The sequence below is a fragment of the Nelumbo nucifera genome, chromosome 1 (genome assembly GCF_055504915.1).
Source record: "Nelumbo nucifera cultivar China Antique chromosome 1, China Antique-T2T, whole genome shotgun sequence".
Taxonomy (NCBI): Eukaryota; Viridiplantae; Streptophyta; class Magnoliopsida; order Proteales; family Nelumbonaceae; genus Nelumbo; species Nelumbo nucifera.
Genome location: NC_142649.1, coordinates 207747460 through 207761532, shown reverse-complemented (window position 1 = coordinate 207761532; position 14073 = coordinate 207747460). Strand labels below are relative to the sequence as shown.

Genomic DNA, 14073 nt, shown 5'->3' with positions numbered 1-14073 from the left:
CCGTGAAGGTGGTACCGCTGCTTGTCTACCCCCACGCCTCCCTTTAGGATTGCGTCTCAGAAATGGTAGAATCACCCGAAGGCTGCTTCGGAGGGTACGGAGGGGTTTGTTGGCCACCAAACCCACTCCCTCCTATGGCCACTCACCCACCGAGAATCTTGACACCTTTCGGTCGCCCATCGGCCCAGATCGATGATGGAAAACGGTGGTTATGCAAAAGCACAGTTTCTCACCGTCGGCCTTCCTCATTGGACTAGGACATCTCCACCTCCTCTAGGGATGTCTATGAGACCTCTCCCAACCCCGTGGAGGTGCTACCGTCGCCCGTCTACACCCACACCCCCCTTCTGGGATTGTGTCTCGGAAATGACAAAATCACCCAAAGGCCGCTCCGGTGGGTGCGGGGGGCTTCATTGCCCACCAAACCCACTCCCTCCTATTGCCACTCACCCATCGAGCATCCTAACACCTTTCGACCACTCATCAGCTCGATGACCTGGATTGGCGGTGGAAAACAATGATTCTACAAAAGCACTATTTTTCACCGTTGGCCTTCCTTATTGGCTCGGGGCATCTCTGCCTCCTCTGGGGATATCCAGGAAACCTTCCCCACCCTGTTGAGGTGGTACCGCTGACCGTCTACCCCCACGCCCCCTTTGGGGAATCACTTGGAGGTCACTCCAGAGAGTGTGGAGGGGTTCGCTGCCCACCAAACCCATTCCTTCCTACTGCCACTCACTCACCGAGCATCATGATACCTTCCGGCCACTCATCAGCTTGACGGCTCGGACCGACGGTGGGAAATGATGGTTTTGCAAAACCATTATTTCTCATTGTCGGCCTTCCCCGTTGGCATCTCCACCTCTTCTAGGGACGTCCAGGAGACCTCTCCCCGCCCCTTGTATGTGGTACCATTGCTCATATACCACCACACCCCCTTCGGGACCGCATCTCGGAAATGGTAGAATCACTTGAAAGCCACTCCAACGGGTGCAGAGGGATTCTCTACCCACCAAACCCTCTCCCTCCAACTGCCACTCACCCATCGAGCATCTTGACATCTTTTGGTTGCACATCAGCCCAACGCCCGGACCGATGGTGGGAAACGGTTGTTCTGCAAAAGCATTGTTTCTCACTGTCAGCCTTCCCTATTGGCTCAGGGCATCTCTGCCTCCTCTAGGGACATCTAGCAGACCTCTCCCCACCTCATAGAGGTTGTACCGCCTTCCGTCAACCCCCGTGCCCCCTTTGGGACACTGACTCAGAAATGGCAGAATCACTCGGAGGTTACTTCGGCAGGTGCGGAGGGGTTCATTGCTGACCTAACCCACTCCCTCCTAGTGCCACTCACCCACCGAGTATCTCGATACCTTCCCGTCTCCCATCTGCCCGACGACCCTAACTGACGGTGAAAAACGTCATCAGCCTTCCCGTTGGCTCGGGGCGTCTCTAGCATCTTTGAGGATGTCCAAGAGACCTCTATCCACCTTGTGGAGGTGGTACCACCACCTGTCAAACCTTGCGCCCCCCTCCAGGAGCATGTCTCGAAAATTGCAAAATCACCTGAAGGCCGCTTTGGCAGATGCGAAGGGGTTTGTTGCCCACCAAACCCACTCCCACTTGCTGCTACTCACCCACTGGGCATCTCGACACCTTACGGCCATCCATCGCCCTGATGGTGGGACAAAACCACTGTTTCCCACAGTTGGCCTTCCCTGTTGGCTTGAAATGTCTTTGCCTCCTTTCGGGACGCCCAGGAGACCTCTCCCCACCTAATGGAGGTGGTATCGCCGCCTACCTACCCCCGCACCTCCCCTCTAGGACCGGATCTTGGAAATGGTAGAATCACTTGGAGGCCACTTCAAGGAGTGTGGAGGGGTTTGCTGCCCACCAAACCCATTCCTTCCTACTGCCACTCACCCAACGAGCATCCTGACACCTTTCGGCTACCCATTGCCATGACAAGTCGAACCTACGGTGGAAAATAGTGGTTCTACAAAAGCATTATTTCTCACCGTTGGCCTTCCTCGTTTGCATCTCCACCTCTTTTGGGGACGTCCAGGAGACCTCTCCCCACCTTGTGTATGTAGTACTGCCACTTGTGTACCCCCATGCCCCCCTTCAGGGCTGCGTCTCAAAAAAGGTAGAATCACCAGAAAGCCACTCCGACGGGTGTAGAGGGGTTCTTTGCCCACCAAACCCACTCCCTCCAACTATCAGTCACCTACCAAGCATCCCGACACCTTATGGTCTCACATCAGCTTGACGGCTTGGACCGATGGTGGGAAATGGTGGTTTTGTAAAAGCATATTTTCTCATCGTCGGGCTTCCCCATTGCCTCGGGGTATCTCTGCCTCCTCTGAGGATGTCTAAGAGACTTTTCCCCACCCCGTGGAGGTTGTATCGCCATCCGTAACCCCCATGCCCCCCTTCAGGACTGCAAATCGAAAATTGTAGAATCACTTGGAGGTTGCTTCGACGAGTGCGGAGGGGTTCATTGCCCACCAAACCCACTCCCTACTCACCCACCGAGCATCTCGACACCTTCCGGTCTCCTATCTGCCTGACGGCCTGGACTGATAGTGGAAAGCAGTGGTTCTGCAAGAGCACTGTTTCTCACCGTTGGCCTTCCTATTGGCTTGAGGCGTCTCTACCATCTTTGAGGATGTCCAAGAGACCTCTGTCCACCTTGTGGAGGTGGTATCACTGCCCATCTACCCTTGTGCCCCCCTTCGGGAGCATGTCTCAGAAATTGCAGAATCACCTGAAGGCCGCACTGGCAGGTGCAGAGGGGTTCACTGCCCACCAAACCCACTCCGTCCTACTGCCACTCATCACCATGACTATTTCCTGTTGTAACCTCATCCGACCAACCTTGAGGAATCACCCACTCAAAAAATTTGCAACCGCCAGTAGAATCGTTTTCAGTTGTTGGGCTATTCAGTCATGTCACTTGCAATATACATGCCTTATATCAATGCTAACAAATAGTATTGTCTCACTAAAAATATTTCCTCAGATTTTAATCGACAACTATAAAACAATTTTTGTGGGTTATTTTGAGTTGTTGAAATTCGAAGGATGCATTTCCATTTGCAATAGCAATACTTAGTATCATACTGCAAACTACTCGGGGATTGATTCCCGACACTCCATCGGCTATTCATACCTACAAATTTTCAATAACCCACGGTAACGACATCTATATCTTAATCAACATTAAACAATTCATTTTCATTAGAATTGAACTAAGCAACATTCAAATATTCATTTATAGAGGTCCATACGACAATCAACCAAGGAAAAAAAAGTAACAAAGTAAATTGCCTATGGTCGAGCAACATTAACAAACAGGGATTCCGATCTTTGGTGTGCTACAAATTAACAAGATTGGATGAAGGGGTTGTATGGTCAATCACTGATACTGACTGAGAATGACGCGTAAGGGTGCGATGAGCTGGGGAAGCCTTTGCATGGGTGGTCTATGGAATGCTAAACCACCGGAGTGAGCCGGAAACACGGGGGGCCTCCAAGGCGGTTGAACGCAGGGGCTGAGAATCCTTCCAACAACCGCTAAACCTAGCTTTGAGGATCCTTTCAACAGTCAATGCAGGGTGCCTCCGATGGATGATGAACAGTAAACTAACGCTCGAGGTGAGTGTCGTCCACAGCCAATGACCGGTGAACACAAGGGAATCTGAGAATTTTTTAACGCTTGAAATGAGGAAGACCGTTGGGAGAGAACATAGTTCATTTCTCCTTTTTTTAGCATGGGGAAGAAGACGATCAGGAGCAACAAAGAAGTCGTCTACCGGACGGCAAATGGAGGAGCACGAGGAAGAAGATGGTTGGGAGCAACAAGGAAGTTGTCTACCGGATGGCGAATGGAGGAGCACGGGGAAGAAGACAGTTGGGAGCAACATAGAACTCATTGTTTCGAACAGAGAACAGAGAAGTCATCGTTTTCGAGTAGAGTTTGTTTCTCCTTTTTTTGAGCATGGGGAAGAAGACGATGGGGAGCAATCTACCAGACGATGAATGGAGGAGCACGGGGAAGAAGACAATTATCGTTTTCGAATGGAGGAACAAAGAAGGCATCGATTTTTGAATGGAGTTCTTCTTCTCCTATTTTGAATTGCGCTAAGGGGTATAATGGTATGATATTGTTACTATTTCGCAGACGTGGGGATGGGGAGGAGTTGAAAAAAAGTTCATATTTTTTGGTTGGAGTCGATAGAAGTTTCATATTTCGTACCGAGATAATTGATATTTTGATTTCTAAGGGGGAGCTGATTGAAGAAACCCTAAATATTTAAATAAATTATAAAAAATATATCAATAACACTAAATATAAGACCTGAATGAGGTATACATCGTAATAAATTATAATTTTCATTAAAAATCCTATGCTTAAATATAATTTATAAATTATAATTCGTAAGTTTCAAGGGATGGGAAAAACCCAATTATCTATCTTATCCAATCATAAAACATGCATTGACACAACTTCTAAATGACAATATAATTAATAATTATTTCTTATTTAAATAATTACTGTTGATTTTTTATTTTCAAAAATTACAAAAAATCAAAAGTAAATAAAATATTGTACAATATATTCAAGAAAAATATTGAAGAAGATATTTTAATTACTCTATGGATATGATAGATTATCCATAGGCCTACAACATATTCAATCCTTGTGATTAGATCATAAAATATAATTAACTATTATTTATTTTTTAATTCTAAAATGTAAAAAATATTAAAAATTCAATTGCTCTATGGATGTGATAGATAATCTATAGATTTAAAAACATATTAAATCTTTATAGGTAGATAAAAAAATACATTTTCAATTTTTTTGTTATTTTACATTTTCCCCTAATCTCTTCATAAAATTTCCATATATCTACTCATAACACTAAAAAAAATTGTGATTTTTGGAGTTTTATAGTCGTTTGGGGGGGGGGGGTAAAAAAACTTATTTTAGGGAAAAGTTCAAAGTTCCCCCTTTTTTCGTTTTTGTTTGTATCAATTTATTTTCAATATGTTACCAATATGCCATCGATACACCCCCGATACATCCCGATATGGGTACGATATAGTGGAAAAAAGATGATACCATCGATTTTCTACTGTATCCCATACCAAACTTTAAAAGGTATGGTACAATATGCCCTATATTGGATGTATCGTATCGAAATTTGAAACCTTAGTTTGACTAGGGTTGTCAAGGATTCCAAACATACGATATCCAATTCAACACCGAATTTAGTTCAATTTTTTTAAGGCAATTTAGTTTAGGTTTATATGTTTAGAACTTGCATCCAATTAATAATCATATATCAGATTAAAATAAAGCCTATTTAAAATTTATTATTTTATGTATATATGTAACATGATTAATTGATTATGTTTGTTTTTATCTAAGTGGCATGTCAATACTTCAATCATTTAGGTTGAATGGATCAATCATTTTTTAAATAATAAAAATATAAGAAGCGCATTTTTTCAATTGGATACATCCTTAAGTTTGTGTCCCCAACAAGGGGTGCAAGTCGAGCAAGCTGGGGCAGGTTTATGATCAACCCAGACCCAACCCTAAGATTTTGGCCTAAGGCTCAAGCTCGGACTAAGCCCGAGGTCAAGCCCAATCTTCTTAGTCTAAGCCTAGTTTGCAATTTAATTTGATACACTTAGGTTGGACCCAAGTTTGGGTTAGTCAGTGAATCCACTCTAAAATTACAAATGTGTGTGGGCATTTATTCAAACATGTATATGTATATATGTAAATATGTACGCATATATTTAGATACGTATCTATATAAACATGTATGAATGTGTATAATCAGGTTGGGTTCAACTACCTAACGGCTAGGCTTGAGCCCATCCTAAAAAGTAGGAAAGTCTTGGGTCCAATCCCAACTCAAGGATAAAAAATCCAAGCCTAACCCATATAAAATTGCAATTTGGGTCAGTTTGTTCTCGGGTTGGACCCGTGCAAGTTGCACCCCTATCCCCAACTCCCAAGCTACGGATGGGTAAACCTGTTCATGAGCTAGGTAGATTGACAGGATGGCCCAGCCCGACTCGTCCTATGTCAGGCTCAAACAAAATTTTAAGCCTATAGGCTCAAGCTCTAAAAATCAGGCCCGAGTATATTTTAGGCCTGGCTCGGGCTTTACCAAAAAAACCCGACCCGATAATATTAAATATATAATAGAAATATGATATATGTCTTAATGATGTATAATATATATTATATAATAGTAAATTAATAGAAAAAAGTAATATATATATATATATATATATTAAATGTATAAATATTATATAATATATAATATATTATTAGTAATGTATAATTAATATATTATAAAGTGCATGTCAAAGTTGGGCTTTGGGCTTGGGCCCAGGCTTCAGGCTTTATATAGGGTTGAGCTCAGGCTCAAGATTTAGGCCCAATGATCGGTCCGGGCCTAGTGATTTTCTTTTTATAAAGAGGCAAAGCTCGACCGAAACCTGCCCTACCCCGACCCATTAACAGGTTTACAATGGGGGAGGGTAGGGGTAGGAATATCAGTGCAATGGGTTCGGGGTGAGGAACATACTCCTCATCCTGATTACTGATTTTTAAGTAACTTTCCATCTTTGTCCCTATCAATTCAGTAGGAAAATTTCCATCCCTATGGTGGGAAGGGGGGGAGGGGGGTTTGCAATTCAAGATTACTCTTTCTATTATAAAAATAAGGGTAAATTGCTAAAATTTCCTCGAGGATTTCTGACGAATGCTGAAACCTCCCCTAAAATTTTGTAATTGCAATCATCTCCTCTAAACTTTTTGAATCAATTGCAAGTAGAGCCCCTCTGTTAGAATCCTCTAACAAAAAGGCATGAAAATGTCCAAAATACCCATACGATTATTATTGAGGCTAGTTTCTATAAAAAATACAAACTTTATAAACAACAAAAAAAACATAGAGAATTTAAAATTGTAACTTCACCTTTGAGCGATTGATATGAAAGGTAAATTTAAAAAATAATCCAATTTCCGAAAAGAAATTAGAGGGGTCAAATTTCAGGAGAGGTTTAGGCTTTCGACAACAACCTGAATGTTCGGGGAAGGTTTCAGCAATTTGTGATATAAGCTGTTTTACTTTTTTATTTTTCCTAAGGCTGCGTTTGGAAACAATGCAAATGGAGGGAAAATCCCGGTTCGGGGTAAATTTGCACTTTGGTTCACTTTTGCATGTGTTTGGAAATATTACATTTATGCATTGACAAATGACAGACCAATGCATATTTACATTGATAATAAGATGTAAAAATACATCAATAAAAAATAAGTAAATTTGCATTCAAGTGGAATTTTGATTAAAAAAAAAAAGCATATGCTTTATTAGAATTCATGTTTGCATCCATTACAGCTAAAAGTCTGTATGGTAAAAAGGTAAATTTGTCAATGCAAAATTAACCAAGTTTTACAATTTATATGAACCGTTTTACATTCTACGTATTTGGATTCACACTTATTTGCATCATTTCCAAACACAACCTAATGTAAAATGATCAATTGGTCATTCAAGCTAACATAAAATTCTGGGCAAATCATTGCACATTGCACCCGCCATTTCTACTTGAATTGAAATTACCTAATTCAGTACAAGTAGTGCTGATGTGGCAAGCTGGAGCAACGAAATGGTGATAGATGTATCTTTACCCAACACAACTAAAATGAGCACCTTATATTTAAAGTGCATACTACTTTAATTAATTTGTGAAGGTTAGGTGGAAGCTATAAAGAAAGACCTAGCAAGCACAAGAAAAGTAGCTCGTCCTATGTTGTTGATGACCATTATTGTATGATAGAAAAAATCACTATGGTCTGTGGTCCCATTATTCACCCCCTAATGTAGCTTTTCATTGTGAACGTATTGTCTTTAATTTGTTACCAAGAAGTTCTCTTGCTGATGAAGTAAGCTATATTGAAATTTGGATGAATGATTTTGTTGGGGGATGACAAATGACCAATGGATAGGCATGGCAGCAAAAAAGAAAGACTATATGAGTCATATAATTGGAAACGTGGCAAATGCCGAGTCCGGATGTAGTAGACATGTTAGGTAAGCATAATGAGTGAGCAAGTAATAGCTGTGTGACACATGTCCAAGCTAATACATCTTTTATCCAAACGTTTTTGTTCCGTTAGATAGAAATGATCCATTATTTTATTATTTTTGTCAAAATAATTAAAAAGAAAAAACAATAAAAAAGAAAAACATAAATGAATCCCAACTCCCAACACCTTTAGTTTCATTTTTCATTGTTTTTATTTTAAATTATTTTAACAAAAATAATAAAATAATAAATAATTTCTGTCTAAGAAAACAAAAAACATTTGAATGAAAGACGTATTAAATAGGACATGTATCACAAAAAACTGCTCACTCATTATGCTTACCTAACGTGCCTACCACATCCGGACCCGGCATTTGCCACCACCAGTCTAAGTGCTTATTCTTACCTATCAAAAAAACACTAAGCGCTTATTCCATGTTGGCTACCAACTCAGCTTTTCACATGTAGGAATCATTTATTAGCAAGCCCGGCTTCATCATTGTAATTATACTGTAAGGCAATATGTAGAGATAAAATGGCAACATCATTATTACATCCCAAATGTACGATTTTGTTATGCCAATAAATTTTGTCCTTCTCACAGCCAGAGAGTTTTGTATCACTCATTGAGCCACCAAGAATAATGGAGCTTCAAGAAGTAATTCACCTCATTTTGTCTGCATTCTATCTCTTAATTGTTAGCTTCTCTTCATGTTCATTATCAGTACCTGAAGGTAACTTGCTTTGTTTTGTACTAGCTATCTTTTTTTTTTTTTTTTTTTTTTCTCTAATGTATATGCATTCATTCTTGTATGAATTGAACAAAGCTGATGTATTTATACTTGCTATAATTCCATTGTAGGAGACAGACTTCCTTACATGACTTCTGATATCCGAGAAGCATCTGGTAAATCTTTTGACTACATAATTGTAGGAGGAGGTGCCAGTGGTTGCCCCCTAGCTGCCACCTTGTCTGAGAGATTCTCAGTGCTCTTAGTAGAGAGAGGTGGATCACCTTATGGGGATCCATTCATTTTAGAGAAAAAGAACTATGGGCTCTCATTGATCCAAACTGATGAGTACTCATCAGTTGCACAGAGATTTGTCTCAGAAGAGGGAGTTGCAAATCTTAGAGGAAGAGTCTTGGGGGGATCAACAGCAATCAATGGTGGGTTTTATAGTAGAGCTAGTGAGAGTTACATCAAGAGAGTTGGGTGGGATGAGAAGCTAGTGAGAGATGCTTATGAGTGGGTGGAGTCTAAGGTGGTCTTTAAACCAGAGTTGAGCCTATGGCAGTCATTTGTGATAGATGGCTTTGTTGAGGCTGGAATCCTACCTTTCAACGGTTTTAGCTTGAAGCATGTTGGGGGGACAAAAGTGGGTGGGAGCACATTCGATGAATACGGAAGAAGGCATACCTCTGCTGATCTCTTAGCGGCTGGAAACTGGAAGAGACTCACAGTTCTTCTGAATGCAACTGTCAAAAATGTCATCTTCCAACGCAGTGGTAAGAAAAGAGAGGATTTCATTAATGAATATCTTCTGAAAACTTCTGTATAGATTTACTGTTTTCAAGTTGTATGTTTTCTAACAAACTTTTAATTTGTTTGGGATCTGTTGATCCCTCTCATTCATCTCAGGGAAATCTATCTATATATATATATATTTTAGAGGACCTCCGGGTTGGTCATATATACTCATATATGTCCAGTTTCCATAGCCAAAAAGGCCATTACCCAATGTTGGTCACAGCTATCTGGCTCTCGCCGTCTCGGGAGGGGTAGACTGGATACAGTCCTAACCTCTAGCATTTTTTGCGCAAAAGTGTCCACTCTCAGATTCAAACCTGCTTATGATGCTTGCATGGGCTCAGGTTAAGAATTTGCTAAAATGTGAAGGAGCTTGGCCCAAGCGCCCAGGCCCGATGAAGTGAAATTCTTCAAATCCAATACCAGTCACACCTTCTCAGAGCTCTTGTTTTAAACTTTTAATGAATCCAGAAAACCCATTTTATGTTGTAGATGTTCTTTTTACATTTCAAAGTTAGAACAGTTCTTCTCTTTCTGAGATTTTGAATTTTAATTAATGTTTGGAAGCCACACTGAGTAATAATTTTAGGTTGCATTTGGATTAGCTTCAGGATTTGTGCTTTTCAAGCCCAAAAGCACAATGTCCCAATTTTAGGCTTTGAGCTTTGGGGATTAAAAGTGTTTTGAGTTTTTGGTTCAATTTTGTTTTCCAGACCCAAAGCTCAAAAGAACTTATCCAAATGAAACCTTAATTTTTCAATAACTTTTGTTTATGACCCTATTATTAAATGTTAGGAAGTCCATTTCTTATTATTAAATGAAGAGATCTACCCTTTCAAAAAACAAGTTATTAAAAAGAAATCTACTTACCAACCATTAGTCCCGTTCAAACTCCAAATGTCAGGACCATAATACTTTTTATTAAGCAGTAGCTATAACAAACTAATTAAGTAGTATTTTTTTTTCAAAATAAGAAGAAAAACTAAGCACTATTTTAAATAAAAAAAGCAATTAATGAAGAATATCTCACCAAGCAAGATTTCACCAATCTGTTATAAGGTTGGATCTCTGTCAACAGCAGTTCAATTAATTAGGGCTTTTACTTGCATGACTTTTCACAAGTTTGGTAACTTTTGTAACAAGTTAGGCAACATGCATGCAGTTATATGTGGATTTGAACATGCAGTTATTTGAGGCTGTTTGTAGTTGAAAAAGATGTGCATTAGAAATGTATGCGTGGGAGGCTGCTGTAGAAATGCTAAATTGAAATTTCTGTTTAAGGGGTGAAGTTCAACCATTCTAATTCTAGCTGAAGTGACTCTTATGTGTGTATTGATAATTTGTAATTTATATCTTTCATCAATTTGTATTGATCAACTCAGGACTTGTTCAGTTTAAAAAGAGTATAAATATAAATATGTAGAGTGCAAAATCTTGTATTTTATATTATTTTGTATATAGTTATATTATATATATTTGTATTTGTATTCCTTCCAAATTGAGCCAAACCGCAATGATATCAAAGCATCACCTAGGTCATCTTTAGCAATGTTTTAAAACCATTCTAGATCCCTACAGTTGAACCATTCAACCTAGGAACTGGATACCATTCCGCTTCCATTTAACCTTTGACCCATCTTAAAAAAAAAAAATCTCAGTTTCTTATTTTTTTATTTATCAGTTGTTAGTTTCTTCATTTTTTGGCTACGAATCTTCTTAGTTTATTAGGCTGTGTTGATTTGGTAAGCTTTAAGAGAATTATTTTAACAGATTTTGTGATTCTAAGTCCTAAGAATCATTTATGAGTTTGAATTTTTGAAAATTGTTATAAAACTCATTTTGGGATTTGATTCTTTGGACATAACAAATGGTTTTTATACCTTTTTTCTGGATTTTTTTTTTTAATTTTTTGTATGTCTATTTCTAGACTTTTCCATTTCTGGACTATGGAGTCTGCATCTGCTCTTCACAGAGTGTTCCTTATACCGACCTTACAGCATGTTCCAGCCGCACATCAGGAATTTCTCTCATACTTAGTATGTTATTACTCATAGGAGATGTTTCTCCAACACGCTGGGATGTGGCTGTAAAATCAGTGTGAGGAGCAGATACCATAGATACTGGAAATACAAAATACCAAAATAAAACTTATAGCCAATCAACTAATATCATAAAAGAAGTGATCAATCAGGTGGTATTCATCAAAATTTACAGGGTGCTTTGATTGTCAAAACTCCTCCAGTACCATATCTTTCCGGTATGATTGATTTTCCCAAATAATTTTTGGATTTTTTGCAATTTAACTATTATTATTATTATTGCTAATATGACATCACATATTGAACCATAAACACAAGCATAGAAAAAAACATTTTCATTTCTGGATCGATTTTTAAGACATTGAACGTAAGACATGGGGGTTTTGACCGTACGTATTCTTTTTTATTGGGAAAATTCCCGATTTGTACCTTGTACTTTGGGCCTAGTGCCACTTTGGTCCCCAAACTTTAAAATGTGACAATTTAGTAGCCAAACTTTTGAAACATGCCAATCTAATACCTGTTATTAACCAGCCATTAAGTGGCATTTGAAAAGACACAAATTCCCTTCAAGTGTCATCTAATTTTCTTTATCAACCATCCAAGCATTGATAAAAATTGAATAGTCTCAAATCCTTGCCTCTTCTATTCAAGAAGGTTGGGGTCGCTAGAATGCCCACTAAGACGTGACCCCAACTTTCTTAAATAAAAGGGGCAAGGATTTGGGACTGTTCATGTTTTGTTAACGTTTGGATGGTTGATAAAGAGAATTAGATGACACTCGGAGGGCATTTGTGTCTTTTCAAATGCTACTTAACAGCTGATTAACCGGTTAGTTAACGGCAAGTACTAGTTTGGCATGTTTTGAAAATTCAGGTACTGAATTATCACATATTAAAGTTTGGAGACCAAAAAAACACTAGGCACAAAGTAGAAGGTACTAATCGGGAATTTTCTCTTTTTCATTTTACCTTTATGCTATTACAAGGACGTGAACAGAAACGGCCATTGGCCATAGAACTGCCCATAACTTAATAGTTAGATAATGTGTACATCAAATTTCATCTGAAGAGTTCAATTTGTAGCACAGATATCCCCTCTAATGACGTTATCCATTTCTTGTATGATTGATGACCATGAACTCATAGCTACCTTTAAATTATTCAGGTGATGGAGGCAAACCCAGAGCTCAGGGCATACGTTTTATTAACAGTGACAGCAAGACAAACTGTAGCTACAAAGCTTACCTCAACTATGATCCAATCTCCAGGCCATGGGGTGATGTTATATTGTCAGCAGGAACATTAAGTAGTCCACAAATACTCATGTTAAGTGGCATTGGACCCAGAGATCACCTTAAAAACTTCAAGATATATCCTCTTGTTGATGCTAACATGGTCGGCAAAGGTGTTACCGATAACCCCTGTATTGCTCTTGCTATAGACTCTGAGATAAGCCTACCTCCAGATCCACCTCAAGTAGTGGGTATAGCAAATGGGTATCAAATCATAGTTCAATCTTTAATCCTACCCATAAGCTTCAAAGAAACAAGAGTATTTGTTGTAGCCAAACTTTCGTTCCCATTGTCAAGAGGAACACTAGAGTTAAAAACTACCGATCCTAGGCAAAATCCTTCAGTAAAATTTAACTATCTAGTAGAGAAAAGGGACATGCATGAGTGTGTGAAGATGGCTCGTTTGGTCGAGAGAGTTGCAGGGTCCAAAGCAATGAAATGGTTTGAGAGAACTCATAACAATGAAACTCTGATGTCTACTAATGAGAAGCTGAGAGAATTTTGCGGGATGAACGTGAGGACATACTATCATTATTTTGGTGGGTGCAGTGTTGGGTCTGTTGTTGATAAGGATTACAAAGTATATGGCGTTGATGGATTGAGGGTCATAGATGGCTCTACATTGGTTGATTCACCTGGTACAAATCCGATGGCAACTCTGTTACTGCTTGGCAGGTACCAAGGAATTAAGATACTGCAAGAGAGGGTGGATGATTTGGTGAACTCGATACCAGATTCTCATTACTAACATCTAACCCATCATTACCCCTAGGTTGCTTCTCTCTCTGTACTCTGTAAATGACTGAAATTATGTAAAGAAATATTTCTTTTTTGATTGTAAGAGAAGTCTTTTCCTTTCCTTGTTGGGTGTGGGCGTGTCTCTCTGTGTCTTCTTTCTGTTTGTTTTCTTGACCTTCTTTTTAGTCGGTCTTTGTAGCAATCTTTACTGGTGGCTGGAATTCACAGTTTACTAACTAGCCAATGGTTTTACTATTGATCTCTTCCAAGATCCACTAAGAGGCAGTTTCAGTATTTTCTGTGTCAGCCTTGAGTACTAGTCTAGTTTTTGCAGAGTATCAATCCATGTCAATGG

At 39.5% G+C, this 14073-nt stretch overlaps 1 protein-coding gene across 1 annotated transcript; it reads left to right on the top strand.

Annotated features, from left to right (window-relative positions):
• Positions 1-8679: 8679 nt before the first annotated feature.
• Positions 8680-13839, top strand: LOC104610362 (protein HOTHEAD-like). The gene is made up of 3 exons (XM_010276934.3): positions 8680-8852; positions 8981-9625; positions 12854-13839. The coding sequence occupies exons 1-3, from the start codon at positions 8762-8764 to the stop codon at positions 13726-13728; spliced, it is 1611 nt and encodes a 536-aa protein (XP_010275236.1). The 5' UTR covers positions 8680-8761; the 3' UTR covers positions 13729-13839.
• The last annotated feature ends 234 nt before the right edge of the window (positions 13840-14073 follow it).

Bases quoted from the DNA above. Each gene is read 5' to 3' on its own strand.
- LOC104610362 (XM_010276934.3), top strand. From the start codon at position 8,762: ATGGAGCTTCAAGAAGTAATTCACCTCATTTTGTCTGCATTCTATCTC. The intron at 8,853-8,980 runs GTAACTTGCTTT...ATTCCATTGTAG, and splicing joins TTCATTATCAGTACCTGAAG to GAGACAGACTTCCTTACATG. The intron at 9,626-12,853 runs GTAAGAAAAGAG...TAAATTATTCAG, and splicing joins TGTCATCTTCCAACGCAGTG to GTGATGGAGGCAAACCCAGA.